At 44.1% G+C, this 25186-nt stretch overlaps 1 protein-coding gene across 2 annotated transcripts in view; it reads right to left on the reverse strand.

The window, feature by feature from the left end:
• AFF2 (ALF transcription elongation factor 2) overlaps positions 1–25186 on the reverse strand; it is a 489926-nt gene that overhangs the window by 182419 nt on the left and 282321 nt on the right. For both annotated transcript variants that reach the window (XM_067722201.1, XM_067722200.1), the window contains exon 4: positions 10427–10471. In XM_067722201.1, coding sequence (XP_067578302.1) covers positions 10427–10471 — 45 coding nt within the window. The remainder of the gene's footprint in view (positions 1–10426; positions 10472–25186) is intronic.

Consider the following 25186-nt stretch of genomic DNA (forward strand, 5'->3'; position numbering starts at 1 on the left):
TGGAGTGTTACTCAGAAAGTAGTGAACTATCGCTGCATGCAACAACCTGAACGAATTTCAAAGTCATATGCTGAGTGAAAGACGCACTATGGAAAGTTTACATTACTGTATGATTCTGTTTATATGACACTCTGGCAAAGGCAACACTGTAGGGACAGAGAAGAGGTCAGTGGTTGCTAGAGTTTGGGGGTGGGGAGAAGAGTCTGACTGCACAAGGGTAATGGGAAGGAACTCTCTGGGATATTGGAATTGTTCTGTATTCTGTTAAAGGTAGTGATTACAGGAATCTGTGCATATGTTAAAACTCAAAGGATGGTAACTAAAAAATAAAAGCTAAATTTTACTGAATGTAAGTTTTTTAATGTGCTGGCCAGAAATCAATACCACATGCCAAGTGTAGTCTAAGTAGAACAAAGCAGAGGGGATCTATCCCCCTCTTATTTCTAGGTGTTCTAGATTAGGGGTCAGCCAACTACCTCTCACAGGCCAAATCTGGCCCACTGACTGTTTTTGTCGATAAAGTTTTATTGCAACACAGTCACCAGCATTCTTTTCCATATTGTCTATGGATGTTTTCATGCTAAAACAACAGAGTTGAGTAGTTGAGACTGAGAACATATGCCCTAAAAAGCCAGATATATGTATAATCTGTCTCTTTACAGGAAAAGTTTTCCTTTACAGGAAAAGCCCTGCTGTAGATACTTGTCTTTAATTAATACAGTTTTAGGCAGCAATATATGTCTACTCTAAACACTGGTGGACTCAGGTGAATTACCCTATAGCTATACTCCTATGAAACTTCATTTTATCAGATTTAGTCCATCTGGTAAGCTGTTTTCCTGATTCTGACCTGTGGCATTATTAGCAATCTCACCTAGCTTTATTGTTATCCAGTGGGTCAGGGTCTGAGTTCTGTAATAATCACTTAAAACCTACTCTTTCACCCCTGTGTCCTCATGGTGAAAAGCAGAATGCGTAACGGTTAACAGCATGGATTCTGAAGCCAGACTGCCTGGGTCGAGATCTTGGCTGTGCCACTGGTTAGCTGTTGAACTTGGAAAGCCACTTAAGCCCAAAGTCCTTCCATTTCATTATCTGTATCGGGGGGTGATAATAGTATTTGCTCCCTGGCATTGGTATGATGATTATATGAGTTACTATATGTGAAATTCTTAGAACAGTGCCAGGTACAAAAAACTGCTACGTAATTGTTTGATATTATTATTAGTGTGTACATTCAGTTCAGGCCAACCTGAGTTCCAATCCTGTTTCACCTGCTTAGTAGCTGTATGATTATGTGACCTGGAGGAATTTATTCAACCTCTCTGGGGCCTCCAGGTTGCCCTTGACCCATTAATCGGTGGTCTCTGTGTAATGAGCTAAGCACTGCTGGAGAAAATCACACAATCTACAGATTGGGACCTATGCAAACAGGTCTGCAGGATCACCCGATCCTTGACATTGCCTCATAATCTTACTGTATCCCCTAGATTGCTCCCTCTCTCCCTTTCAATGACTATTTCAAACCTTCTCCGACCTCCTCAAACATCTGAACTTTCCCCTGACTGCCTCCTACCCCTGCCAGCTTATCAGGAGACAGGCAGGAAATGAAAAATGTAGAAATTCTCCCATATTTACTTCTAATATTTTATGAGTTTGTTTTTAATCTTTCATACATCTGGAACTAATATTGTTGTGTGGTGTGAGGTAAAGATTCAAGATTAACTTAGGGAGAATAGAAATGTTTGAAATATCATTTTCCTATCTCAGAATGGTATGACTTTCCATTTGTTTAAATATGCTTTGGTATCTCTCGTAGTGACTTAGTGTGTTCATATAGCTCTGGCACACTTCTTGTAAATGAACGCATAAGATATAAATGGAGTCTTTTTGCCCATTATATCTTTTAGTTGATTGCCTTACATATAAAGACAATGTCTATATATATTTATTTTGCATACTGAAACTTTGCCGAATTGTATTGTTCATAATGATCATTTTGGTTATTTCTCTTGGGGTTTTCAGGAAAACAATATATATAATCTACAAATAATAATCATTTTACACATTCTCTCCCATTTTAATACCTCTTATTTCTTTAGTTTGTTTAATCACCTTGGCCAACCTCCAGAACAATATTAAATAATAAGGATGATAAAGAATATCTAATCTTTTTTCTCGACTGTAATGGAAATGTCTCTAGAGTTTCTCTGTGAAACGTGACACTAGCTTTTGGGTTGAGATGGATATATTTTATCACATTAAGGATGTTTCCATCTTCTTCTGTCTTATCAAGAGTAAGTGTTGAGTTTTGTCAAGTATATTTTAGCATTTACAAAGATGATCATGTAGGTTTTTTCTTTCTTATTCTATTCATAAAAGGCATTACATTAATGGGCTTCCTAATATTGAACCAGCTTTACATTCCTGCAACAAAAGCCACTAAGTCATGCTGCATATCCTTTAAAATACTATCTGATTCTCTTCATTAGTATTTCATTAAGGAAATTTGCATCAATATTCACAAGTGATATTATTCTGTAATCTTCTTTTTTATATACTGTTTTTGTAAGATTTTGGTATCGATATTATGTACTAGTTTAGCTTTTCTAAAATAATACTTAGCAAATGTTTCTTGTTCTATGTTCTGGAACAGCTAAGCTATATTATACCTTAATGGTTTGGTTGAATTTTCCTATGAAACCCCTTCTGGGAGTGATGACTTCAGTAATGGGTGGGACCAGTCTCCATTTCATTGACGGTGATAAATCTGTTTAGATTTTCTCTCTTCTGGAGTCAGTCTCAGTCAATTATATTTCACTAGAAAAATTGTCCACCTCATCTAGATGCTTATATTTATTTGTACAGAGGTGAGTAAATTGTCACTTGTGATTATTTTATTTTCTCTGTATCTGAGAGGTTATTTCTCTTTAACATTCCTTGTTTTATGTATTTGTGTTTTTGCCCTTTTTTTCTTGATGAGGATAACTAACAAATCATTTATTGCCGTTACTCCTTCATTTAGGAGAAAACATCCTAAATGTGCTAATTCTAATGATTTTCTGTTCATAATCCATTACTTTGCAGTTCTTTATTTATGTACTTTTTAAATAGCCTCTTTAAGCTCTTGTATCACTGCTTTGGCTCTTGTTTTTTGGATAAAACTGCTTTTTAAAAAAATTTTTGGCTGCGTTGGGTCTTCGTTGTTGCGCACAGGCTTTTCTCTAGTTGTGGTGAGCGGGGGCTGCTCTTTGTTGCGGTGCGCAGGCTTCTCGTTGCGGTGGCTTCTCTTGTTGCAGAGCACGGGCTCTAGGCGCGCGGGCTTCAGTAGTTGTGGCTCGCGGGCTCTAGAGTGCAGGCTCAGTAGTTGTGGCTCACGGGCTTAGTTGCTCCGCAGCATATGGGATCTTCCCGGACCAGGGCTCGAACCCATGTCCCCTGCATTGGCAGGTGGATTCTTAACCACTGCACCACCAGAGAAGTCCCAAAACTGCTTCATTTTTTTTTTTTTTTTTTTTTTGCGGTACGCGGGCCTCTCACTGTTGTGGCCTCTCCCGTTGCGGAGCACAGGCTCCGGACGCGCAGGCCCAGCGGCCATGGCTCACGGGCCCAGCCGCTCCGCAGCATGTGGGATCTTCCCGGACCGGGGCACGAACCCGTGTCCCCTGCATCGGCGGGCGGACTCTCAACCACTGCGCCACCAGGGAAGCCCTCATTTTTAAACAATTCACACCACTACGTTGGTCATAGCTTTAACATGTTCCCTAGCAACGTTTCTTCTGCTACATTTTTTCATATGCTATTTTTTTAAGTTTTGCATAGCTCTCATAGTGATTCCTGTTTTGATTATTACTCATTTTTTAGGGACAGGCATTCTTCCTGGAGCAGTTATTTGCAGGATACGTTTGTGGCAGTGGCGGCCATGGCTTAATATTACCAGACTAGCAGGAATTCTCTTCTGAACACCAGGGTGTGCCACCCAGTGCTTTGGCCTTTACTTCTGCCTTATCAAGAAACATCAGCTCTGCAAGCTGCTCTCAAAGCAGCCTCTGGCTCTTCCGCCTTGCCTCAGCAACAACGTGCTTTCCACAAATGTGGATTAGTTATGTAATTTCTCATCCGGTTCGGCCTTTCCTACTTCTCAAAATACGCACGTCTCAGAGTTGGCCCACGGAAGCTCCCATCACAAACCTTCACACCCGTGCCCATTATTGCAATATCTTTTTTGCCTTTTGTGGTGTGCCTCTTATCCTGAAAATCAGTGCTTCATCATCTATGCCCCAGGTCCATGACCATGGGAATCATCTCTTGGATTCTTCCCTGTTTGATCTTTACAAAATAGTGACTTAGGCTTATGGATGTCTTCTGGTTAGAGCAATTACGGAGTTTACATTTCTTTTTCTCATTCTCCATAATGCTTCTGGTGAGTTACAAGAGAATGGGGCAAGCCTTGCTTTGTGCTTTCATTTCAAAACTGGAAGATGCACATGGAGTGGTTCACCTCCTTGCATTAGACATTTTTTCCCAACCCAATCCCACGAGCACAGCTAGGAGAAAAAAAAACTGGTTCTTAAACAACAGTTGGAAGCTATTACTTCTTTCAGATATGCCTAGACTGCTTTTTGGCAAACGAATACATTGTTTCATTACCCTCCCTGTACATCCAAGATACAGAAAGCAGGTGTAAATTCTACACGTGGCTTAAATTCTCACGTGCTTTCATTCAACTCAATAGAAAATAATAAATCACTATATTTGCAAAAAGAAACAAGTTGACAGAAAACAGGCTTATTTTTATAGCACACCCAAGATATATAGGGACTCATACATTTACTCAGCTATTTTAAAGGGCTTACTCTTGTTCGCTCCCTGGACAGCTAAATGCTGAGTTGCTAAGTTACTGGTATTTGACATCATCTCTTCCCTGACATGTCCCAGGTTTGACAGGTTCCCATGATTCACTGGGCCAGTCACCTCGTTACCCACGTTACTCATTTACCCAATGACGTCTGGATAATCATTTAAAATTCACATCATACACTAGCTGCAAACCCCCAGGTTCCACATGAAAATATTTAAACCGCTTTACAGGCTCTAAGTGCATCTGGAAGCCCACTGGATGGCTTACCTACATTGTTCACATAATAGTTGTTATAATTAAATTTAGCATCTTTCTTCTGGGTTGGTTTGTGTGTGAGAAAAGAGGAAATGATTATTGGGAGGCAAATAATGGGTAATATCTCTTATGGGCTAATTTGGTTCCATGAATAGCTCACCTCACACATGCACGTTACGTATGAAGTCCATTAGTGCTTTGAGTTAGCTTCAGAAAAGGTAATACTCCACATAAGTTACCCAGTCAAGGGCATTTTCACCTGCTGACAAATTTACATATTTCCCAGTGTCAGTAGGTAGGAACTAGTCATCAGAATAGCAGAGGGTGCAATCATTGGTTAGTCCGTTTATTTGACTCCATCAGTGTTAATGTTAATTACAGTCTAAATTATATTTAGCAGTTGTTGTCTTTCTTGGATGGAACACTATATTACTATTTCAAGAAACTATAATTTTGAAAGTCCACACCAGAATAGGATAGATGCTTTCTGAATCATCCTGGGAGGATTAGTATTTAAGACGGCTATGGAGAAAATCGTTTGCATGATTCCAATTTGAACATTATTTATACATTAATTTGACAGGATATAAAATCAATTGCCTAATTATTGGTTAAATTTATCAAAGGAATTCTACTGAAAGGTGCTTGATTATGCTGCATAGTTATGATAATATAATCAAAATTCCTTTCAGACGTAATTGTCTGATCAGTTTTGCTCCCCAATCCATTTTTTTTCTCACTCTTAAGATGGGCTTTTTCATTCGTTTCCCCTTTAAAAGTAAAAACTAGCAAGCACTGTACATGGCCGTCCTCTAATTATTTGGTAAGTTCTTTCCACACTAAAACTGTGCACTTAAACATAGACCTAATAAGCAGAATTGCCATAATTTAAAATGTTGTAAACACAGATCATGCTGCAATCAAAAGAGGTGCCCATGCCGGTGTTTACAGACCTGATCCATATGGCAGGGAGAAATCTGTAAGACGATAGTTTATCAAATCAAGTTCCCTAAATCCTAGCTAGCAAATTCAGCATCCCTCATAAACAGTGAATTACCCATACAGATGTTTGCTTATGAAATTATCAACTACGGAAGGTACTTAGCTAGGAAACACAATCTGTTCGGCGTCAAATCTAAGAGAAGTGCTGTATCTGCATTTGTGACTCTGGAAAGGATTTAATTGATAGTCTGTTGATATTTTTAAGTCAATTCTTGCTAAGAACAAATAAATCATACCACTGCAGAAGAAATAATCATTGAACATCCATCCACAGCTAGGAGCATTTAGTGCAGACTGCTCTCCTCGGCTTAACTCTTCCAGAAATGATTACTCTAGGACCCATAAAACCCGGCGGAGCTAGAAAAGAAGCCGCCGCTGTGGCCCAGATTATTACATACGAGCAGCTTAGGAATCCCTCATATGACAGATGAATTGTAACTGCGGAACGCCATCACTAGGGCCAGAGTTATTATTATTTTTCATTTCTGTTGGTACTCGAGGGTAGCTTGAGTCTGAAGAGAAAATGGCATGCTGATGGAAACAGGTACGCAGGCTGGGCTGCGCTGCACAGATGTGCTGCCTTTAAGTTTCTGATCTGGAAAATTTATAAAAAGCAATAATATACTCGACAAGGAGCAAAGCCCTCTGAATTTCCACAGCTTGTTTTGTGGAAGAAGGGCAGGTGGCGGGAAAGGTGTTGTGGGCTGATGAATTCTGATTTGTTGGAAAAACTACGTGGAATTATTTTGGCATAACTGAGTGTGTACGAATTAAGGAAACAACAGAAGCTGAAATGAACTGTTGGTTGACGCCATTGTAATGTTAATCGTAAGAGCCCGGAGCTTGTGGAATAAGGATGGATTCAGGTGAGACAACAGGAACAGAGAACAGGAGGGGGCAGCATGAAGATTGTTAGAGCCGGTTGTTTGCCCTGAGGGCGAATTACTCAACCTCTCTGGCTTACCATAACCAGTAACTAATAATAAAATCTTTTAGTTCTGTTGTGAAAAGTCAATGACATAATGCACTTAAGTACTCCGCCTGCATGAAGTCGCACATTACTACTATTACTTTTTTATTAGTAGCAGTAATTTGTTATCGTTATTCTTTTATTATTTGAAATGCGATTTGAAAATATTCAAGATGTCCGGAAGAATTCATTCCTAAGACCGGCTCAGATTTTGTCGGTGTGCTGGTATTCCCAGTTAGAGTTGCTAGGAGTCAGTCTGCCGAGCATCTGAGGCAATTTTTTTTGAATCCAGAGATTTTCACTGTAGGTTTGTGACACGGTGGTTGACAGGTGTAGGGCAAAGCGAAGACCAGACTCTCCTTGTGCCTCTGCCATATACTAGCCTCACCCAGGGTGGCAGGTCATGTATAACCTCTCTGGGCCCCGATTTCCTGAAACACTGGGTTGGCCAAAAAGCTCATTCGGGTTTTTCCATAACATCTTCCGGAGGACCCGAACGAACTTTTTGGCCAAGCCAATAATAATGGACTACCATGGTTCCTACGATCAAAATAAGATAATGAGGTTCAAGTACTCTGAAAGGCAGTCACGTGCTAGAGGGACATACGTTCGTCATATCAGATCAAGTCAGCCCTGGAAGACCAGACAAGGTGGGCTCCCGGGTAGAATGAGAGCCAGGAGTGCGTGGAAAGAGAAGCAGGTCTGAAGGGGAAAAATGGCGAGAGGGACTTTCAAAGGAAGCCAACTGGTTTGAACTTGAACAGCGTTTTGAAAAGGGGGCCCAAATCCAATGCGTTAGGCCAAAGTACTTCCACCGCCTGGGCACTGAGGGGCTGAGAGCGGGGAGAGGCCAGTCGTGTCCTACTTCGTCTGTACCAATGTGCGATGAAGTGACTTTGCCTGCTGGGCTGTAGAGGGAAAAAAGGGGGACTCGGGGAGGTGGGAAAGTTGGGCGAGCCGACAGACGGAGGTCTCTCCCCGTTACACGTGCCAGCGGTGTGTACACATTACAGACTCGTTCACGGCAGAGGAGAGGGATGTAAGGGCGCAGAATGACCCCCTGTTCTCCAGACGAGGAAATTGAAAAGCCACACAGCTAGGAAGTGATGGAACGTCAGGAACAACCGGCGGCCAGCTTTTCCCACCCCTGGGCCAGAGCCCCTTCCTCTGCAGAGCCCCCTTCAGTGAGGGAGAGAAGATGACCTTGCTCTGGACTCGGCTTAGTTGGAAAAGCACCGAGGGGGTCAGAGAGAGGAGGAGAGAAAGAGGAAAGGTATCTCCCCCCTCCAGCCCCTTCAAGAAGGAAGCAGATTGGGAGCAAGGTGACCAACAGACTTACTGTGGGATCGTCTGCAGGGCTCCGAGGCCCTCAAACAAACAGGAACGTGAACGTGCTGTAACAAAAGTGTCCAGCAAGCACTCTGTTGTGCCGTGTACTGTGGTCTATAAAATTCCAAGCATGGAGACTGAAACATGTCACTCTTCAATAAAGGAAAGTCCACTCATTAACGGTATTGTCGAGAAAACGAAACGAAACAAAGACCCCAGAATTCTATACGATGTATAGCCCTTCGAAAGAAAAAAAAAAGCCCATTCCCCTAGATTCTCTTTCAAGAACAACAGAAAGACTTTTGTTACTTTCTCAAAGGGAGCTACCTATTATGAGCTTATTAAGGTAACTACTTCTTTTCTTTCCGTGTTTAAGTGACATTCTGTTGTTTCTCTAAGTGGCTTCTCCAGCAGCCTGGAGTCGCCAGCCTCTGCCAGGTGTCCAGCCGGCTCCCCTCGCTCGGTCACTGTGTGGGCCACCTAGGCTCCAGGGCCAGGCTGCTCTGAAGTGGAGAATTCCAACTGTCACAAATGAGGTGGTGATTCTGAAACGGGTCTGGCATTCCTCTGGGGTTCAGAAAAGACCACTGACTTCATTTGGAAAAGCCAGACTACTGTAGGGACTAGAGGAAGAGGTTTCTTTCAGCATCGCCTTTCTCTAAAAGGCAGGTGGCCAAGACCCTCACAGTACTGGGTGTATTTCGTACATCTGCACTGTCTCCACCCGATGCAAGGTGCAGGGAGCAAGCGGCTGGGTTCCGAGGGTGCATCACGCTGTGGATTTCATGGCGGCCGCCCACACTCCCCACCCCACCTCCACCCCCGGCCCTTGGATCCCAGGGAGAGATGATGGAGGGGTTCCTGGACTCTTACCAAAGTAACCAGTACTCCCCTAACTCAGATCGTCTCATCTCTGAGCAGAGTGATCGGACTCCCCTCTTTAACAGTCAGTAACGACATTCTTGGGCTGGAAAAGGTGCACGAATGTCCACAGTGGGGGAATCAGGCGCCCGGTCAGCTCCATGGTGAACAGGTTTCTACTCCTTTTTATTCCTTTCGCTGCATCTTCACAGGGTTTGCTTCCAACACTTACCAGGGAGAGTGTCGGGGGAGCTGAGGTGACTTGGGGAGGTGAGGAAAGGGGATGAAGAATTTCCCCGGGCACAGAGATGGATTTCTTTCCCCAGTGGAAAGCCAGCATGTTTTTCTCCCGGCCACACTGATCATTCCTCATAGTAAATAGCATTTATATACCTCTCGGCAGCTTATAAGGGAATTAGGACAGGCGTTATTGTCCTCTTTTACAGACAAGGAAGGGAGATTCAGAAAGACGAAGTTATCTGTCCAAATTGCAGAAGTGACAAATGGTGGAGAGAGAACTCACTCCCATGATTCCTATTCTTCATATACCGCAACGCCTTAGGATGCCAACAGGCAGACACGGGAGACACATTTCTCTGCCTTGGCTTTGGTTTCTCCTTTTGCTTTAATCGTGTACTTTGGGAGAGGTCATTGCCACCTTTTGCAGCTCTGTGCTGTCTCCACGCCATTCTCATGCACCAGTTCACCCCCATTAGTACCATCTCCCACAACTTGCCATCATTCTCAAGTCTCTCCTCATCTCCTCCCCTCCACCCTGCCACTTCTCATCCCCTTGTTGTAGGCCACAATCTCCATGACCATGTCCCATCAGCAACGTAGCAGGAGGCAGCAATGAGGCTGACCTGAGATCCCAGAGAACAGAAAGGCAAAGATTGTGGGTAGGATGCTTGAACAGGAAACGTTTCCTAAAGGAGGTGGTGAGTCTCTGCTCAGCCCTGAAAAGACTCAGAAGGATGCGAGAAGGCGACAGAAGCTTGGTGAGATCAGGAGACTAGCTTGATTAGAGAGCAAGAAGACGAGGTAAGAAATGAGACACTCCCGGAAACAGAAGAGGAATGACTTTAAACAGCTTGAGCAGGTTGACTGCTTCATTATTAAAAGGCAGAGAGATAAAGGTTTAAACTCACCCGCAAGATTTCTTCAACACAGCTTGGGTCACTGGGAAGGCTCACCTAAAACAAAATAAACAAAAAAAGAAAATTAACCATAATCTAGTTATTCTCAGAGAAGCATGTTGTATAATATTTTACCCTGTAGGAAAAACTGTAAAGGAAGTAAATATAGCTATACATGTGGGGTTTTCCCCCTATGAAATACAAAGCAGTAAGTATCTGCAAATGGCCAATTTTGTTTTCTTTTACGGAAGCAGTAAGACCACAGTACAAGATGCAGAGAGGGCCTGGCTCTGTCACTGATTTGCTCCGGGACACGGAGCCACCCTCCCCTGTCCCCCGAGCTTCACTTTGCTCATCCATCCAAAGAAGGAGCTCGCCTTCCTGATCTTTGAGGCCTCTTCCACCCCCTGACATACTTTACCATGTTATTCATAATCACAGATCTGTAGAAGAGGACGCCTATATGAACCACTTCTGTGATTAATTGAAGTCCCCTTTCAACTCAGGAGTCCAATCAGATGCCTACAGAGAGAATCTCACAAAGTGAACGCCCTGAGCTTTTCTCCTCAGTGTGACACCTTCCTAATCAATCAAAATTCAAGCGACTAGCAGAGCTGTACCGAGTACTGACTCCGCACCAGGCACATGCCCTTTCCTTCAGGAGCTCCAGAGTCAGTGAGAGCAAGAAACCAAATGCCGAAGTGAAACACCAGCTCTAAAGCTGTGTTTGATGAGGGACCTGAGGGTGGGACCACCAGCTGCAGGAAGGTCTACCAGGTGTGACGGCACCTGTGCAGGTACGGGCATCCCCCAAACCTTCCGAACTCTCTCCTTCACACCTTCTCCAAGAAGGCAGTTTGATCACCTCCACTTCCCTCCAGTTCCAGTAGGGAGACCATTTGGTCTCTTTCACTCACTGCCTTGGGAGGTAAAAGGCCAGTCCTGTACAGAGAGTACTGCCACAGAGGCTGTAGGTTCCAGGCCTCTCGCAAGGGCCATTAAGTCCTAATCCCCTCGTTACTCTGATAGATTAAGGTATAAACACAACTATATTTGAGGAAATGGGGAAGAGAATATGGCCCCCGTTTCCCTCGATCTTAAAAAAATACACGCTACAATCATCAGTAAATCTTAAATGAGCATAACAGTCACTACTGTACATACATTAATTTCAACCAATATTTCTTGACTACCTTGACTACCTACTCCATGGAAGAGTCCCTGCTCCAAGCAGCATAAAATCCCTAGTGGGGAATTAGAGAGTCAACAATAATGAGGGGGCCATCCAGCCTGGGTTATAACCCAGTGTGGTTCCAGTGTACACATGTTATTCTGCTGTCATTACTGACAGTGTCCCTTTTCACCCTCAAAAATGTCCTGATTCGGACGACAAATTATACAGTCACCCTTCCAAGAACACGAATACTCTAATATTGAGCGGAAAGAACAGTAGAAGGAAAGGCTGACAAATTGCCTGGGCAGACATGGTAAAGAACCTTAAATACAGGCTCCTGATAGGGAACCACACGTGGTTTGGTCTAGCAGAGATCATTCATTCATTCATTCAACAAATATTCTTTGAGGGCCAGGGACTGTGCCGCCAGGCTTGTGGTCGGCAAAGACACAACGGAAAGAAGCAGAAGGAGACAGTTTCCTCCCTCATGGAGTTTGTAGACTCAGGAAGAAGGTGGGTGTGAAGAATCACATAGGTAATGGACGACTGTTACCATGGTAAGTACTATAAAGCAGGGCATCCCACGGACACCAGTCCTGCAAAATGAAAGGTTCCGTGTCCAAAAAAGTATGGGCAATGCTGCCATGCATCCCCCTCTTGGCAACCCACGATGCAACTTAGAGGCTCTGAGACACCTATGTAATTGGTTTAAAGCAGCATGTTCCCAACTTTCTTGACTACTGATTGTTGGGTTTTTAGTTTTCATGTGTGTTTTTTTTTTCCAATTAACAATGATCGCCATTCCATAGAATGGGTGTTTGCAGAATATACACTAGGAGAGGCTGGTCTAACATATTACAGGATTACAGAACTCAACTGATTATTCTTAACAGCAAATAAAATCTCATTCCAAGGACTTCCCTGGTGGCGCAGCGGTTAAGAATCCGCCTGCCAATGCAGGGAACACGGCTTCGAGCCCTGGTCCGGGAGGATCCCACGTGCCGCGGAGCAACTAACCCCGCGAGCCCCAACTACTGAGCCCCTGTGCCACAACTACTGAAGCCTGCGTGCCTAGAGCCCGTGCTCCGCAACAAGAGAAGCCACCGCAATGAAGAGCAGCCCCCGCTCGCTGCAACTAGAGAAAGCCCGCGTGTGGCAACGAAGACCCAGTGCAGCCAAAACTAACTAACTAAATAAATTTTTAAAAAAATCTCATTCCATTGCTCAAGGCTCTAGCAACCGTATTTTCCAAGAGAGTTGTTGAACTTCTAACATATACCTTCCCCAAACACAAAGGTCAAAATGATTACAGCCAAGACTTCAATCTTCAGTGTGGTTGTCCCACTGTATCTGTTGGGCTGCCCAACTCTCATGAAAAGGTCTTTGTTTTCCCTTTGCCACACAAACACACAAATGTTAATTTTGAAATAAAAGTGGGAAAAAAGTATGAGCCACATGCAGACACAGCAAGGACATTTGCCTACGAGTCTCAAGAGTTGGGTGGGAGGCTGATCTTACCCCTTGGGAACAGGACTTCACAACCTTACCCCTCTGAGTTCCAGTTTGCCCAACTATAAAATAAAATCGAGTAAAATAAAAGGACGATAAGAGTAATACCTGCTCCTTTCAAAGCTCACAAAGGTTTCTGCGAGCAGCAAATGAAATAAGGTATGTGAACGCGCTTTGTAACCCGCAAAGCCCCTCATGCTGCGTTGGGTTTTTAGCCCCTGCCCTGCTGGTCTCCTCACTGCCTTTATTACGAAGCCCAGTCTTCTCGTCTGCACAAGGTAAGATCTGACTCACTCTTGCCAACCGCAAATATCATGTCTACACCTGGTATTATAAATATCCGTTTCCTTATGGGGAAATGCTGTCAAAATAGAAAGAGTTGTGGACTCTGGGGAAGAACTCTGCCGACACGGACAGTCAAATAAATATGCATCCATACCGAGCGTTCAGATTTTTTTTTTTCTTTTTTAGAAAATACTGGAATCCAGCATTGACATGGAGTCACCAGTCCTGCAAAGTCATCTAGCCCTGCTCCGCTGCTCTTTTCACCGCAAGACAACTCATTTGAGCCTCAGGTGGTTTTTTTCCCCCCCTGCAAGTGCTTTTGAATTAGCCAGCGAGCATCTCCTCTGTGCCTAGAACAGTGCTGGGCGAGGGGGGTCGGTGACACAAAGAGCCGTCAGACTTGGCCTGTTTCTCTCGGAGTTAAATGTCTAGATGGGACGGGAAAACAAACAATTGAGACCCACTGGGACATACATTGTAAGGTGGTGACAAGGGTAATAGGATCGCATTCATTCGCCCGTCCGCCTATTCATCAGTTCTCCCATTTACTTCTTTAGACAACAAATCCTGACTGAGCTCACACTGTGCTCAGGACGGTGCCAAGGGGAGGATTTAAAGACACCGAAGACAACCTAATTTCTGCCTTCGAGACTCCACGCAAATTGGGGGAGACAAACATTTACAGGGGAAACAGACAATACGGAACAGGAGGTCTGACTTGGGTGTCAGGGGTACCTACCGGGTTCACGGACAGAGCCATGTCCGACAGGAGGTCCCAGCCGCCGAGGTCCCCATCGCAGTCCTCGCCCCATAAGGGGGTGAGAGGCCAAGGATTTGCCATGGCCGAGCAGTGCCGGGGCCACCTAAGGCCACTTCAGGTTCAGAGCCCCCTGAGGAACGGCACCCAGGTCACTCACACTGCGCTCTGGACAGAAGCCGGGCTCAGCCCCCGCTGCCTGGTTGCTCTGTCTGTCTGTCAGTGTGTCTCCCACAGCCCCGTCCTCTCGCAGGAACTGTGGAGGAGTCACTCGGACAGGTGTGACAGGAGACAGGAGGAGAACTAGTGGTGACACTGGGATTAGAACTGCCGCCTGACGAGTTGCCAAGCTGCCGCTTAATTCCGGAGCCACCTTCGCCTCCCTTTCAATGCACTCTTGAGTATTCAGAGAGTCCACAAAGCGCAAGTTAGCCACTCAGAGCCGGCGATCTCCTGCATCCCCCTCTCCGCCCCCTCCTCCGGGAGCAGAAAGCGAGCTGCACGCCGCCCGGGGAGGCTGTGCTCTCACTCCTGGCCCCAGACTACCCTCTCGGGCTGGGCACGGACGGGGTCCTCTAAGGGCCAGGGAAGGCAGGCGCCCATCGGGCAGGTGCTGAGTTGACTGAGAGCCCTCCCAAGTGCCTACCCTCTCGGCGTGTGACAGTGCCGGCTGCCACCCCATGTAGCCACACAGGGACCACGCGCAGATCATCTGCCTGGTGATAAAGACATATCTTAGGAAATAATCAGGGTACCTTTAAATCATCAAATATTCAATTAACTGCAGCAACAATAAATGAATTGCATAGGATGTTTTAATCATTCTGGAATTAATCAGTTTGGAGCACACTTCTTGGCGATTAGGGTAATACAAGATAGCAAAAATACCCTGATTGTGGCATTGAGAGACACTGATAGAAAACACGAAGATTCATGTAAAACATTAAAAGAATCATGATCATCACACGGTTAACCCAGTAGAGCGGGATGCGTGTCTCTGAGTACATTTTTATTAAGTGATTGCGAGGGAAAAGAGGTCTTTTTTTTTTTTTTTTCTAAAATCACCCTGAAGTTTTCCCACAAAACCTGGCCATCTAAGTCCACTATTCTAGGCATGTTTCACCTTGACAAAGACTTCGCCCAGTAAAATTCACAAATTGCAAGTTTAATTGCCAGTGAACGCTTGGATTCTCCTAACAAGTGCAAGTGACACTGAGTGACACATCACTAACACCAAAATCCATGCTACCGGCCCAGTTAAACAAGATCCGCGACTGACACCGCCGGCAGCTTCCAAACTAATTCCATTTGTATTTTCATTAACAAATTGCCCCATTCATCCCCACGACTGACTGACGACACAGAGATCCCCTGACACGGCATCACTAACAAAATGAAAACTCAGGTTATGATATTCTAGTAGCAAATGAGTTTTCCGGCTTTTTAAAATGTTTAATCCCCATCATCGGTCATTTGTCCAAACAAGGAGCAGCAGCCTCTGAAGTTCCCATTCGCACTCACTTTGAGATCCCTTTATTTCCCCTCCCCATCCAGGGAGTCCCCGTTTTCCAACTTGGAAAAGGACGAACCCAGTTCAGGTTAAGATCTTTCTGTCCCTTGCTTCCTGCCACCTGTCCCTATTCTAGTTTGTATTCATGAGTCTACGGTTAAACGGGAACAGTTAACATAAACGCAGACAGAAATCCTCAGGTGATATAACTTTAATCAAAACAAAGAAGATTTCACAACAGTCACATGGTACAGCCAACCAGCTCATCTTCCCATTTCATTTTAATACAGCAAAAGTCCTGGGTGTCCAAGGAGTTGGTATTTAAAATACTGCTTCCGGCTAATTTTTAAGGGTGTCACATGGTCAAAATACCCCATGTAAAACAAGCTAATATTCACCATTCGCTCTAAGAAAAGAAGCAATAAAAAGTAGAGCATGATAGTCCCCGCTCGCTGCAACTAGAGAAAGCCTGTGCGCAGCAACGGAGACGCAACACAGCCAAAAATAAATCAATAAAATAAATAAATTTTTTAAAAGTAGAGCATGAAGATCAAAGGAATATACCACTTGCCATTTTAAGCTAAGTATAGAAAGTGACCCTGTGTCTAGAACCTTACGTGGAACTAAAACTAAAAAGGAAGACTCAGCGATCACATTTTATTTATTTGAGCAAATCAGTGAGATAATTTACTGTGCTTTCTGGGGGCATAAAGGGGTAGGGGAAAGAGCATGGGCTTTGAAGCTGGAGGGACTTGGATTTTAATCCCAGCTCTGATACTTAACTTGCTTTGTGAACTTGGGCAAGACACTTGAACTTCTCTGAGCCTCTGTTTCTCTATCTATATAAGGGAAATAAAATTCCACTTCGAGGACTGTCGTGAGGTTGAGATGAAGTGAGGCATATAAAAGTACCTTAGCCTGGCAGTGGGTGCATCTGAAGACTCCATCAACAGCTTTTATTCGAAGTTCCCTCTAAGGCTCTTGGAAAGTTGTCAGCACCCTGAACCTTGGAACCACTGAGTACATAGTTTAGTCGCCTTGGAAATTGGCCCCCATGACATCTTGTGAATGTCGCTAATTATGAAATCCTATTCAGGGGCCCAGTGCATAAGGAGTCTCAGGCCGCGGCTCCATCTGGTAGCTCTCACTGAAGGTGACAAAGGAGGCTGGAGATGGGACTTGAGGGCGTAAGACAACAGAGAGCGAAGGGGGGCTGAAGGGGAAGGGGGGCGATGTGCTTCATTATGGGGACAGCTCTCCACTGATTACATTAGGTATGGGCAACGGCGGAATGCATATGCAGAAAGGCCCATCATCAGTGGAGAGGACCTAACGGCAGATGGAATTTGAAGTGAAGAGTACTTAATTCAGCGGGCTCTGAATAGCCATTAGCTCACTGTTCATTTATTTGGTCTAATAACTAGTTTCTATAGAAGAGTGAGCTATAAACGGGGGGTGGGGTGGGGGGTGAAAGTCTTAAAGAAAAGGTACACATCTACAAAGATTACCCTAAGAAACCAAGAGCCCTTCTGGAAGAGGCTGGCTGCCTGACCCACATTCCCCCAGGACGCCCTGCCTCTGGTCACCCGAGCTGTGCCTTCGCTGCCGCCGGCGAGGCTCCCCAGGGACGGAGCCCCTCCTCCCACATTCTCCAGGCTTCTCGCCCAGATGCCTTAATCCCGCTGCTTTCACTCAAGCTGCATCCTCCTCCTTCCCTTCGCCGGCCTCCCAGACTCCGACCCAACTTGCTTGCCCCTTCCTGCCTGTGCTCTTCCCAGCCTTCTGTCTGCTCTCCGTGTCTGCCCTACAACCCAGAGACCTTCCAGCCACGGTCCCTGCCTTCTGAAATTCCTAGGCATGCGTACGACTCCTCAGGGCCCGCGGGATACCCACTTCTGTCCCATCCAAGTCCTAGCACGGAAACCAAGGACCATTTAAGATTAAAGTCTTCATTCCACGAAATCCCTACTTACTGCACTCCCATTAACATTAATGGCTATCTTGTGTGCAGGTCCACATGTAGTATCCACATCTCAACTTCAATTCTCTACCTCCTACACATGGACCATTTTCTCACTGATGCTAATTGTCAGATCCCGGGTACATTTCCTCTTCTTCTGCTGACGGTTTTTAAATGCATGGGAAATGCAAACTGATTTTTGTACTAACTAATACAAACGTGAGGAAAAGAGTTATTTCATGGAGAACTATATTCAATATCCTATGATAAACCATAATGGAAAAGAATATATATTAAGAAAGAATGTATTGATATGTATGACCGAATTGCTTTGCTGTACAGCAGAAATTAACACGACATTGTAAATCAACTAGGCTTCAATAGAAAAAAAACACGAGGAAGCAGGCAACTCATATACCACATGTAGCAGACACGTACTATAGGCCTCAGCTATAAAACTAATTTCACACCTTAGTCATCCGAAGATGAAACTGCATCAAAAGACCATTTACAGTTTCTTTTGTGACGAGTCCACATTCCAGATAGCATGGCATACGATGTATCACACATCATGTATTCCAAAGCCACCCCTTGAATCCTTAGGAGTGGCTAGGGGGACAGGAGGAAAATCAGGCAAGCATGATGTCCCAGAAAGCCAGAGAAGAAAGTGTTTCAAGGAGAAAGCAGCCATTCAGTAAGATAAGGATGCAGAATCGGCTGGGTTCGGCCGATCCTAGGCCATCTGGGCCATCGGCCACCTTGGACAGAGCCGTTTCAGCGGCATGCTGTGCATGTGACCCTCACCTCACCGGAGTGTGCTGAGGAGAGAGTGGGAGGGGCGGATGCAGGAGGGAATAAACAATTCCCGCTGTGACAGGGAGCAGAGAGACGGGGTGATAGGATGTGGTGATGCGGTGTCGAGGTTTTTCTTTGTATTTTAAGAGGGATGGTACTAAGGCATATTCATATACCAGTGGGTGTAACTCAGTGGAGAGGGGAAGAGACGTATCGCGAAAGAAAAAAATGGATGATTGTAAAAGCAAAGTCCTTGAGAAGGAGCGAACAGACTAGGACACAACTGGAGAGGCTGGCCTGAAAGAGGAGCGTGGACCCTTCTGGACAGTTCTTCCATTGTAACGGCAGGGAAGGCAGAGTGCCTTAGGTACGTAAGCAATTGGGTTGGAGAAATTAAAGACGAGAAGATGAGGGGGTACTTGTCTGATTGTATCTATTTTTCTCTATGAAGTATGTGGCAAGGTCATCAGTGGAGAACGGGGCTGGTTATTGGAAACATGCGGAGAAAGGAAAGGTGGAAAAGGTTCTGTTGGAGAACAGGAAGAGGGGTAGGCTAGGAAAGTATAATAGAACTCTCTGGCAATACTGAAGAGCGAGAAAGAGGGAGCTATCGTGTGAAACACTGAAGGAGATGCTGTCTATGCCCACAGTACGGAGATAAAGGAAGGAGGAGGTAGGGGAAAGGAGACAATTGGAGGCCAAGTAGCCTCTGGCGATTTAGAAGGAGGTGGCGCTCTGCTCCCCACTATCAGCTACTGCACTTTCCCACACTGATCAGCTAATTAACCACAGCTCACAGTTCTCCAACTGCTCTAATCTATAAGGGACTTCATTCTGAATGGAACAAGCAGAGCGCCCAGGAGCACGAGCAATGATCTGCTGGGATCCCACAGTGGTGAATCTCACATGACCCACAAGCCCGGACGAAGTGGACCGCGGGGCCTGAGGAACGCCTCTCTGGGGGCTAAATGAATTCAACTTTGTCCCTCGGGAAGTAGAGAGCGCCATTAACCCATATCCTCCTGAGAGAGATCATTCCTACGGAGCATTGGAAGGAGTTTCCAAATTGTTTAAAGAAGAGCTGTTTTTAATCACTTAACTATTTTGTCCTTAAGAAAACTTTTACACATTTACTATGTTAGCAGGAGACATTTTAAAGTACGATTATCTTTTATAATTCGTCTTGGATTGACAACTTCTTCTAAGCATTTATGGTTTCTAGAGATACAAGACTTCCTCACCAGGGGGGAAAAAATGAAGTGGGAGTTCAGATTTTTCTGGTAGCTTCTGAAGACACTACCACAGGCATATTATGGGGTCTTAAATTACGTGCTGTGACCCCATTTAGAAAAGAACCTTTTAAATATGTATCTTTGGCTCCTATTTTCTGAAAATCTTTCAGAAAGGAAAGGTCTTCCCTTGACATTCGCAATCCCTCGCCCTGAAGAAACTCCTTTCGTCTTCTTCTAAACACATAGCTAATGATTTAAGTGTCTGCTTGAAAACAAGAAACCTAGATTTCAGTTTGATTTTGCTCTATAGCTACATTTTCCTTAAAGCATCGTCAGTGGAATAGACTTTACAAATTGTACCCATACATGTCCTCAATAAAAAGGTGACAACAGAACACACTTGATAGAAAGTGTCTCCTCTTTCAGACTAACCTCTAACGAACTTGGCACCTTCTTGACTCTCTAAATCCTGCGCTTAGGATTGTCTTAATTGCCAGTGGTTGACACCGCGATGCCACAGAAAGAGACCTACAATTGCTCTTCTCTGACAGCGATGATCTGAGAGAACAAGCCCTGTGCACGGGAAGTGAATCCTCGCCAGCTCCCCTATTATTTATAACTCTAATTAAAACACTTTTATCTATTAATGCCAAGTGACACTACTAAATATATTCAGGGAAGTTCACATTGTTTCTAGGCTTCTGGAATCTCAGAGCTGCACCCACTTACATGTGGTTTAACTGCTCACTAAAATGAAATGATAGCTAAGAATAACTCCCTTCCATTAGATTTATAAATCTCATTAATTAATTCGACACCTCCAATGGTGTAGAGACCAAACTCAACTGCAAGATCTAATTAAAGAGAAGTAAAAAAAAATGTTAAGAAACAACACTGAGATTGAAACACAGAAGTAACTGTTTAGCCTCAAATTAATGAGGCGCTATGCTAAGGAAGCATGTCCATTAATCCCTAATGAGGACTTTAAACACATTAAAACTTCCTAATACAAAATGTTTGCCTTCCTTTTATCCAATAACAAATAAGCCAATAATTTTCTGGCTCTAAATGACACTGTTAACTGTCACGGCATGTTTTATTTGACAAACCCTCCATTCAAATACTGTAAAACCAATTAATTTGCCTGCTGTGAAATGTGTTTCTTGGTGGCTTTTATGTGATTTTTTTTCTTCTCAAAGGAATGTAAATAGGAGGTCAACGTAGGTGCCTGGTATTGCTTAAAAAATATGCCACAGTAGCTATAGGTTGTCTCTCCTGTTTGCAATTCAAATGAGTTGAAAGACAACCTTCATTTTCAGGTCACAATCACAGACCGGTTTCCTGATAAGGAAACCGTGTCAGAGTAATAGTTTGATTACCATGAAGAGGATGCCGTATTTGAGAATGGAGAGTTGGCAAAATTACCACTTTGTTCGATTGTAAATAATGTTTCACGACCCTGGCCCTTACCGACCTGGCACGGTTACCTAGCTCCTGCTTCATCCAGCCCTCCCCCAAATGCACCTGCGTGTGTGCCCAGGCAATCACTCTCTAAAATTGGAGTTTATTCCTGATGCTTTTATTTGAAAACACCACAATTTGTTACACTTTTTTGTTGGCAGAAAAATCAATAGAACAAACACAAGAAGTTCCTGTTTCTTAAACTTCCCCTGGGCCTTACTTAGTATCTCCAGTTAGCTTGAGAGATGGCCCTAAGAGCCCTTCTGCCCAGCATTTATGGAACACTCTGAAACACTTGGCTCGTAGAAGGGCAAGGCACTTCTCCAGAAAATCACTCTGCAAACACAGACCCTTGACACCGTGTCATAAAGAAAGGGTCTGTGACATTACGTGTGGGCCCGCTCTGTGGAGCACCTCGAGCCCACTGCCTCATACATTGAAGACCAGAGAGGGAATGAGACACGGTGTCCCATGGTTTATGGAGTCAAACAGTTTACGCCAATTAACACGAACAGCATATGCAGGACACCAACGATCCTAGCTTGTCTCACATCCACGTGAAAACCAGGGACTGATTATTTCTTAGCTGTGAAAGTAAGCAAGATAAACAGACACCTGGCAGGTGCCTATAATTCCAGGTACAATGACAACACCTTACTGATACAAATAAAATACATCCAGTGAAATAACCACACTTACTCCTGACTGGGATCAATGTGTTGGGGTATTTCCAAACTTGGTGCTTGGAAAATCTGTCACGTTAAGAAACTTGTCCCAAATGGAAAATATACATTGCATCCCTACGCACAGTACAGTGCGCTAGGCATTATGGGAAATTCAGTAGATGATAAAGAATAAATGTCCACAAGGAACATCTACTTAAGAGTAGACAGGACTATATACCAAAAATGAGTAATGACAGTACAAGTTGGCACAGATTTTCTGATCCCTGAATCAGGCACATGGGCAGAAGGATTTTACTTTGGGGATGACATGACTTAGATGGCCAAATATGGGAATGTCCAGACTATCTAATATGGGGAGAATGAAAGTGATTATTTCAAATCAGCACTCTCCTAGAAATCCCAGACTGTGTAGTGACGCTACTTTTAAGAGACAGATGAATGGCTTTCACGATAACTGTAATAGGAAGTCACAGATGAAAAAAACTGTCCATGGCTCTGGGGTGATCATGCAAGGAAGTGGGACTTGACCTTGATTTTGAATAAGAGAAAAGATTCATATAGGTAGTGACTATGGCACTGTATGACTTCGGGCAAGTCACAGTTTCTCTAGCTATAAAACCAACGGGTTGGCCAAGGATCTAGTCTCTAAAGCAACTCCAATCTGTTAAAATGAGTGCATCAATCTGTGGTCCAAAGCAAATTAATTTCAAAACTTGAACTTGTGTTCACCAGCTGATCTCTAATTAAAAGAAGTCTCCAATCGAAAATGAAAAGCTATAAATTTCACAGGGACAGAGCCTACGTGATCTACAGAAGTAAAAATGTCAAGCCGTCCTGGCAAATATTTTCAAAATGGCAGCAGATAACATGCTTTAGGACTTCAGTGGAAACATTAAAATGTGGACAGTTCCATTTTTCATATTAGGGAGACCACTATGACAATTAGATGTCATCCTCAAAAATAACATGTTGGCCACAAAGACAGAGTGCCTCAGTCATGTGAGGGCTTCTCGTTAAGTTAGAAGTTCTCGCTAAATGGTAGTGAAAATATAATCGGTACTTGGCTAAGGGTCCATACCCTTGAAGCCAAAGCATGTAGAAATGGCTCTGTTTGAAACGATTTTGAAAAATCGCATAAGAGCTCCTACATCTTCCGTTTTTAATGAAGATTTGGGAATGTACTGAGACCACCAGACATCAAGCATGCTCGCGACCTTTTCAACTGTCAGACCAGATAGATTTTTATCTTATGTGAATCCACCGAAAGCCTCAAAGGTGCAGTGCCAGAGCGTGAATCCATTTCACTAGACAGTCATTGAAAGTATAATTCAAAGTGCAACTTATTTTCACATTTTCTACCACAATACTTTTGGCAGCCCAGGGCAGAAAGTCAAAACCTGGTTTCCAATGGAGACCGCTTCCAGTGGTTTCTAAATGTTGGCAGCAAGAATTCCTTCTTGTCAAAGAGACCAGCAGTCACTGGCTTTCATTAATTTATTTTCAATGACTGCTGCTTGCTCTCAGGAAGCCTTTCTTTACCTAAGGATGTTGACCTGCTGTTGGACCCCATCAGAAACAGACACGGAGAGACACTGATATATCAGGAGATTGGGAGATTCCCTCCAGTGGCCTTCATAGACTCCACAACTTCCATTTATTCTCACGGAGGCCATGAGCACAAAAAACAAGATTTGTGGCGAAGACATATAGCTGGAATCTATAAAAGCTCCCAACACAAGATGAATAAACCCAGCGATATATATTACACTGTAAAGTGTTATCTGAAGATCTTTAGAATCAGTTTGAAGGTCTTTCTTCATTCAAATGAATTATCATAAAGAAGAGGGACTTTTTAAATCTAAAATGATATACCAATTTAGATGATGTGATTACAAATACTTAGTGTGCCTTTAGTTGGGTACCCAAAAGGCTCTGGGCTGAGGGCTGGCTGTAAATAAACATTTATTATGATCACACTGATCTTGAAATTATCTAGCTGAGCATTTAGGTATACTTATAAAATGCATTTCATTAATTTCTAAATGTTTTGTCTTTGTTTTACAATATGTGCTCAAAAGGAAAGCACGATACCTTATCAGGGTGCTATAAGGCTTTTAGGCAGCATCTAACATCTATTTTGTCGAGATAAGCTTTGCAATTAGCGTTTTCAAGAGTCTCAGTTTCTCATCTCTATAAATGATAATCTAACCCCCAGTGAGATCTCCTTTATCCTTAATGTGAAGATATTAACCCCTTAATTCAAAACTCTAAGAACAGCACCCTGGTGGCATATGAAAACAAAAGGGAATGAGGCCATTTTTATGAGGGCAATATTAAGAATATGGTCTACTGTTATTGCTACTAAGACCAAGGCTCAGATACATAAATCCTAGGAAGTTTCGTCCTTGCTGGGCTACAAAGTCCTTTCACATCCTCTCTGCTCCCCACCTGCCACCTGTATCATTTGCTCCTCATGACAGCCCTGTAAAGGAGGCAAAGAAGATACAATAAGCTTCATTATAAAGATGAAAGAAAATCTGGGCCTTCAAAAGGTTGCATGACTTGTCTGAGGTTTTATGGCCACTTAGCGGTGAAGATGAGCCCCTAGGTTTTCAGCTACCCAATCCAGTGTGTCTTTTTTTTTTTTTTTTTTGCGTTACGTGGGCCTCTCACTGTTGTGGCCTCTCCCGCTGCGGAGCACAGGCTCCGGACGCGCAGGCTCAGCGGCCATGGCTCACAGGCCCAGCCGCTCCGCGGCACGTGGGATCTTCCCGGACCGGGGCACAAACCCGTGTCCCCTGCATCGGCAGGCGGACTCTCAACCACTGCGCCACCAGGGAAGCCCTCCAGTGTGTCTTTTGCTATTTCATGCTCCTGGTCTATACACATGGACTTAGAGCGCCCACTAAAGCCTGAGGAATTCAGAAGCCAAGTTCAGGAACTGCAATGAAGGTTCCCCCCTAAGATGAGAGGATACTTATCTCTGTTACAGGGCAAATAATGTTATCCCCAATTCCAAACTGACTACCAATCGACAAGGCCAAAAAACCCTGATGGCCTACAATGAGACCTACAATGAGACTGGGCATTGAAGAGCACCTGCCATGTCACCGGTAGACCAGGCCCTTCCTCCAGCCAGGCCTCCACAGATGCTAAGCAGTGAGAACTCAGGTCCAACACCGAGGCCAGCACCTTGCTACTCAGATACCTGACTGCCCTTTAGCTTTAGTTCTTGGCTATTTTAAAGCCAACTGAAAGAAGTTCCTACAGCTTCATTGGCTGTCCAAATATGCCGTGAAAACTGGCCTCCCACGAACACCTGAAGTCAGTGTTAATTTGAGGAGTCGTGAATCGGTGGGGAAATGCGCTTACCAGCGCCAGCCTCTCCAGTTGTGTCCTAGTC

This window comes from Pseudorca crassidens, chromosome X, assembly GCF_039906515.1.
Source record: "Pseudorca crassidens isolate mPseCra1 chromosome X, mPseCra1.hap1, whole genome shotgun sequence".
Taxonomy (NCBI): Eukaryota; Metazoa; Chordata; class Mammalia; order Artiodactyla; family Delphinidae; genus Pseudorca; species Pseudorca crassidens.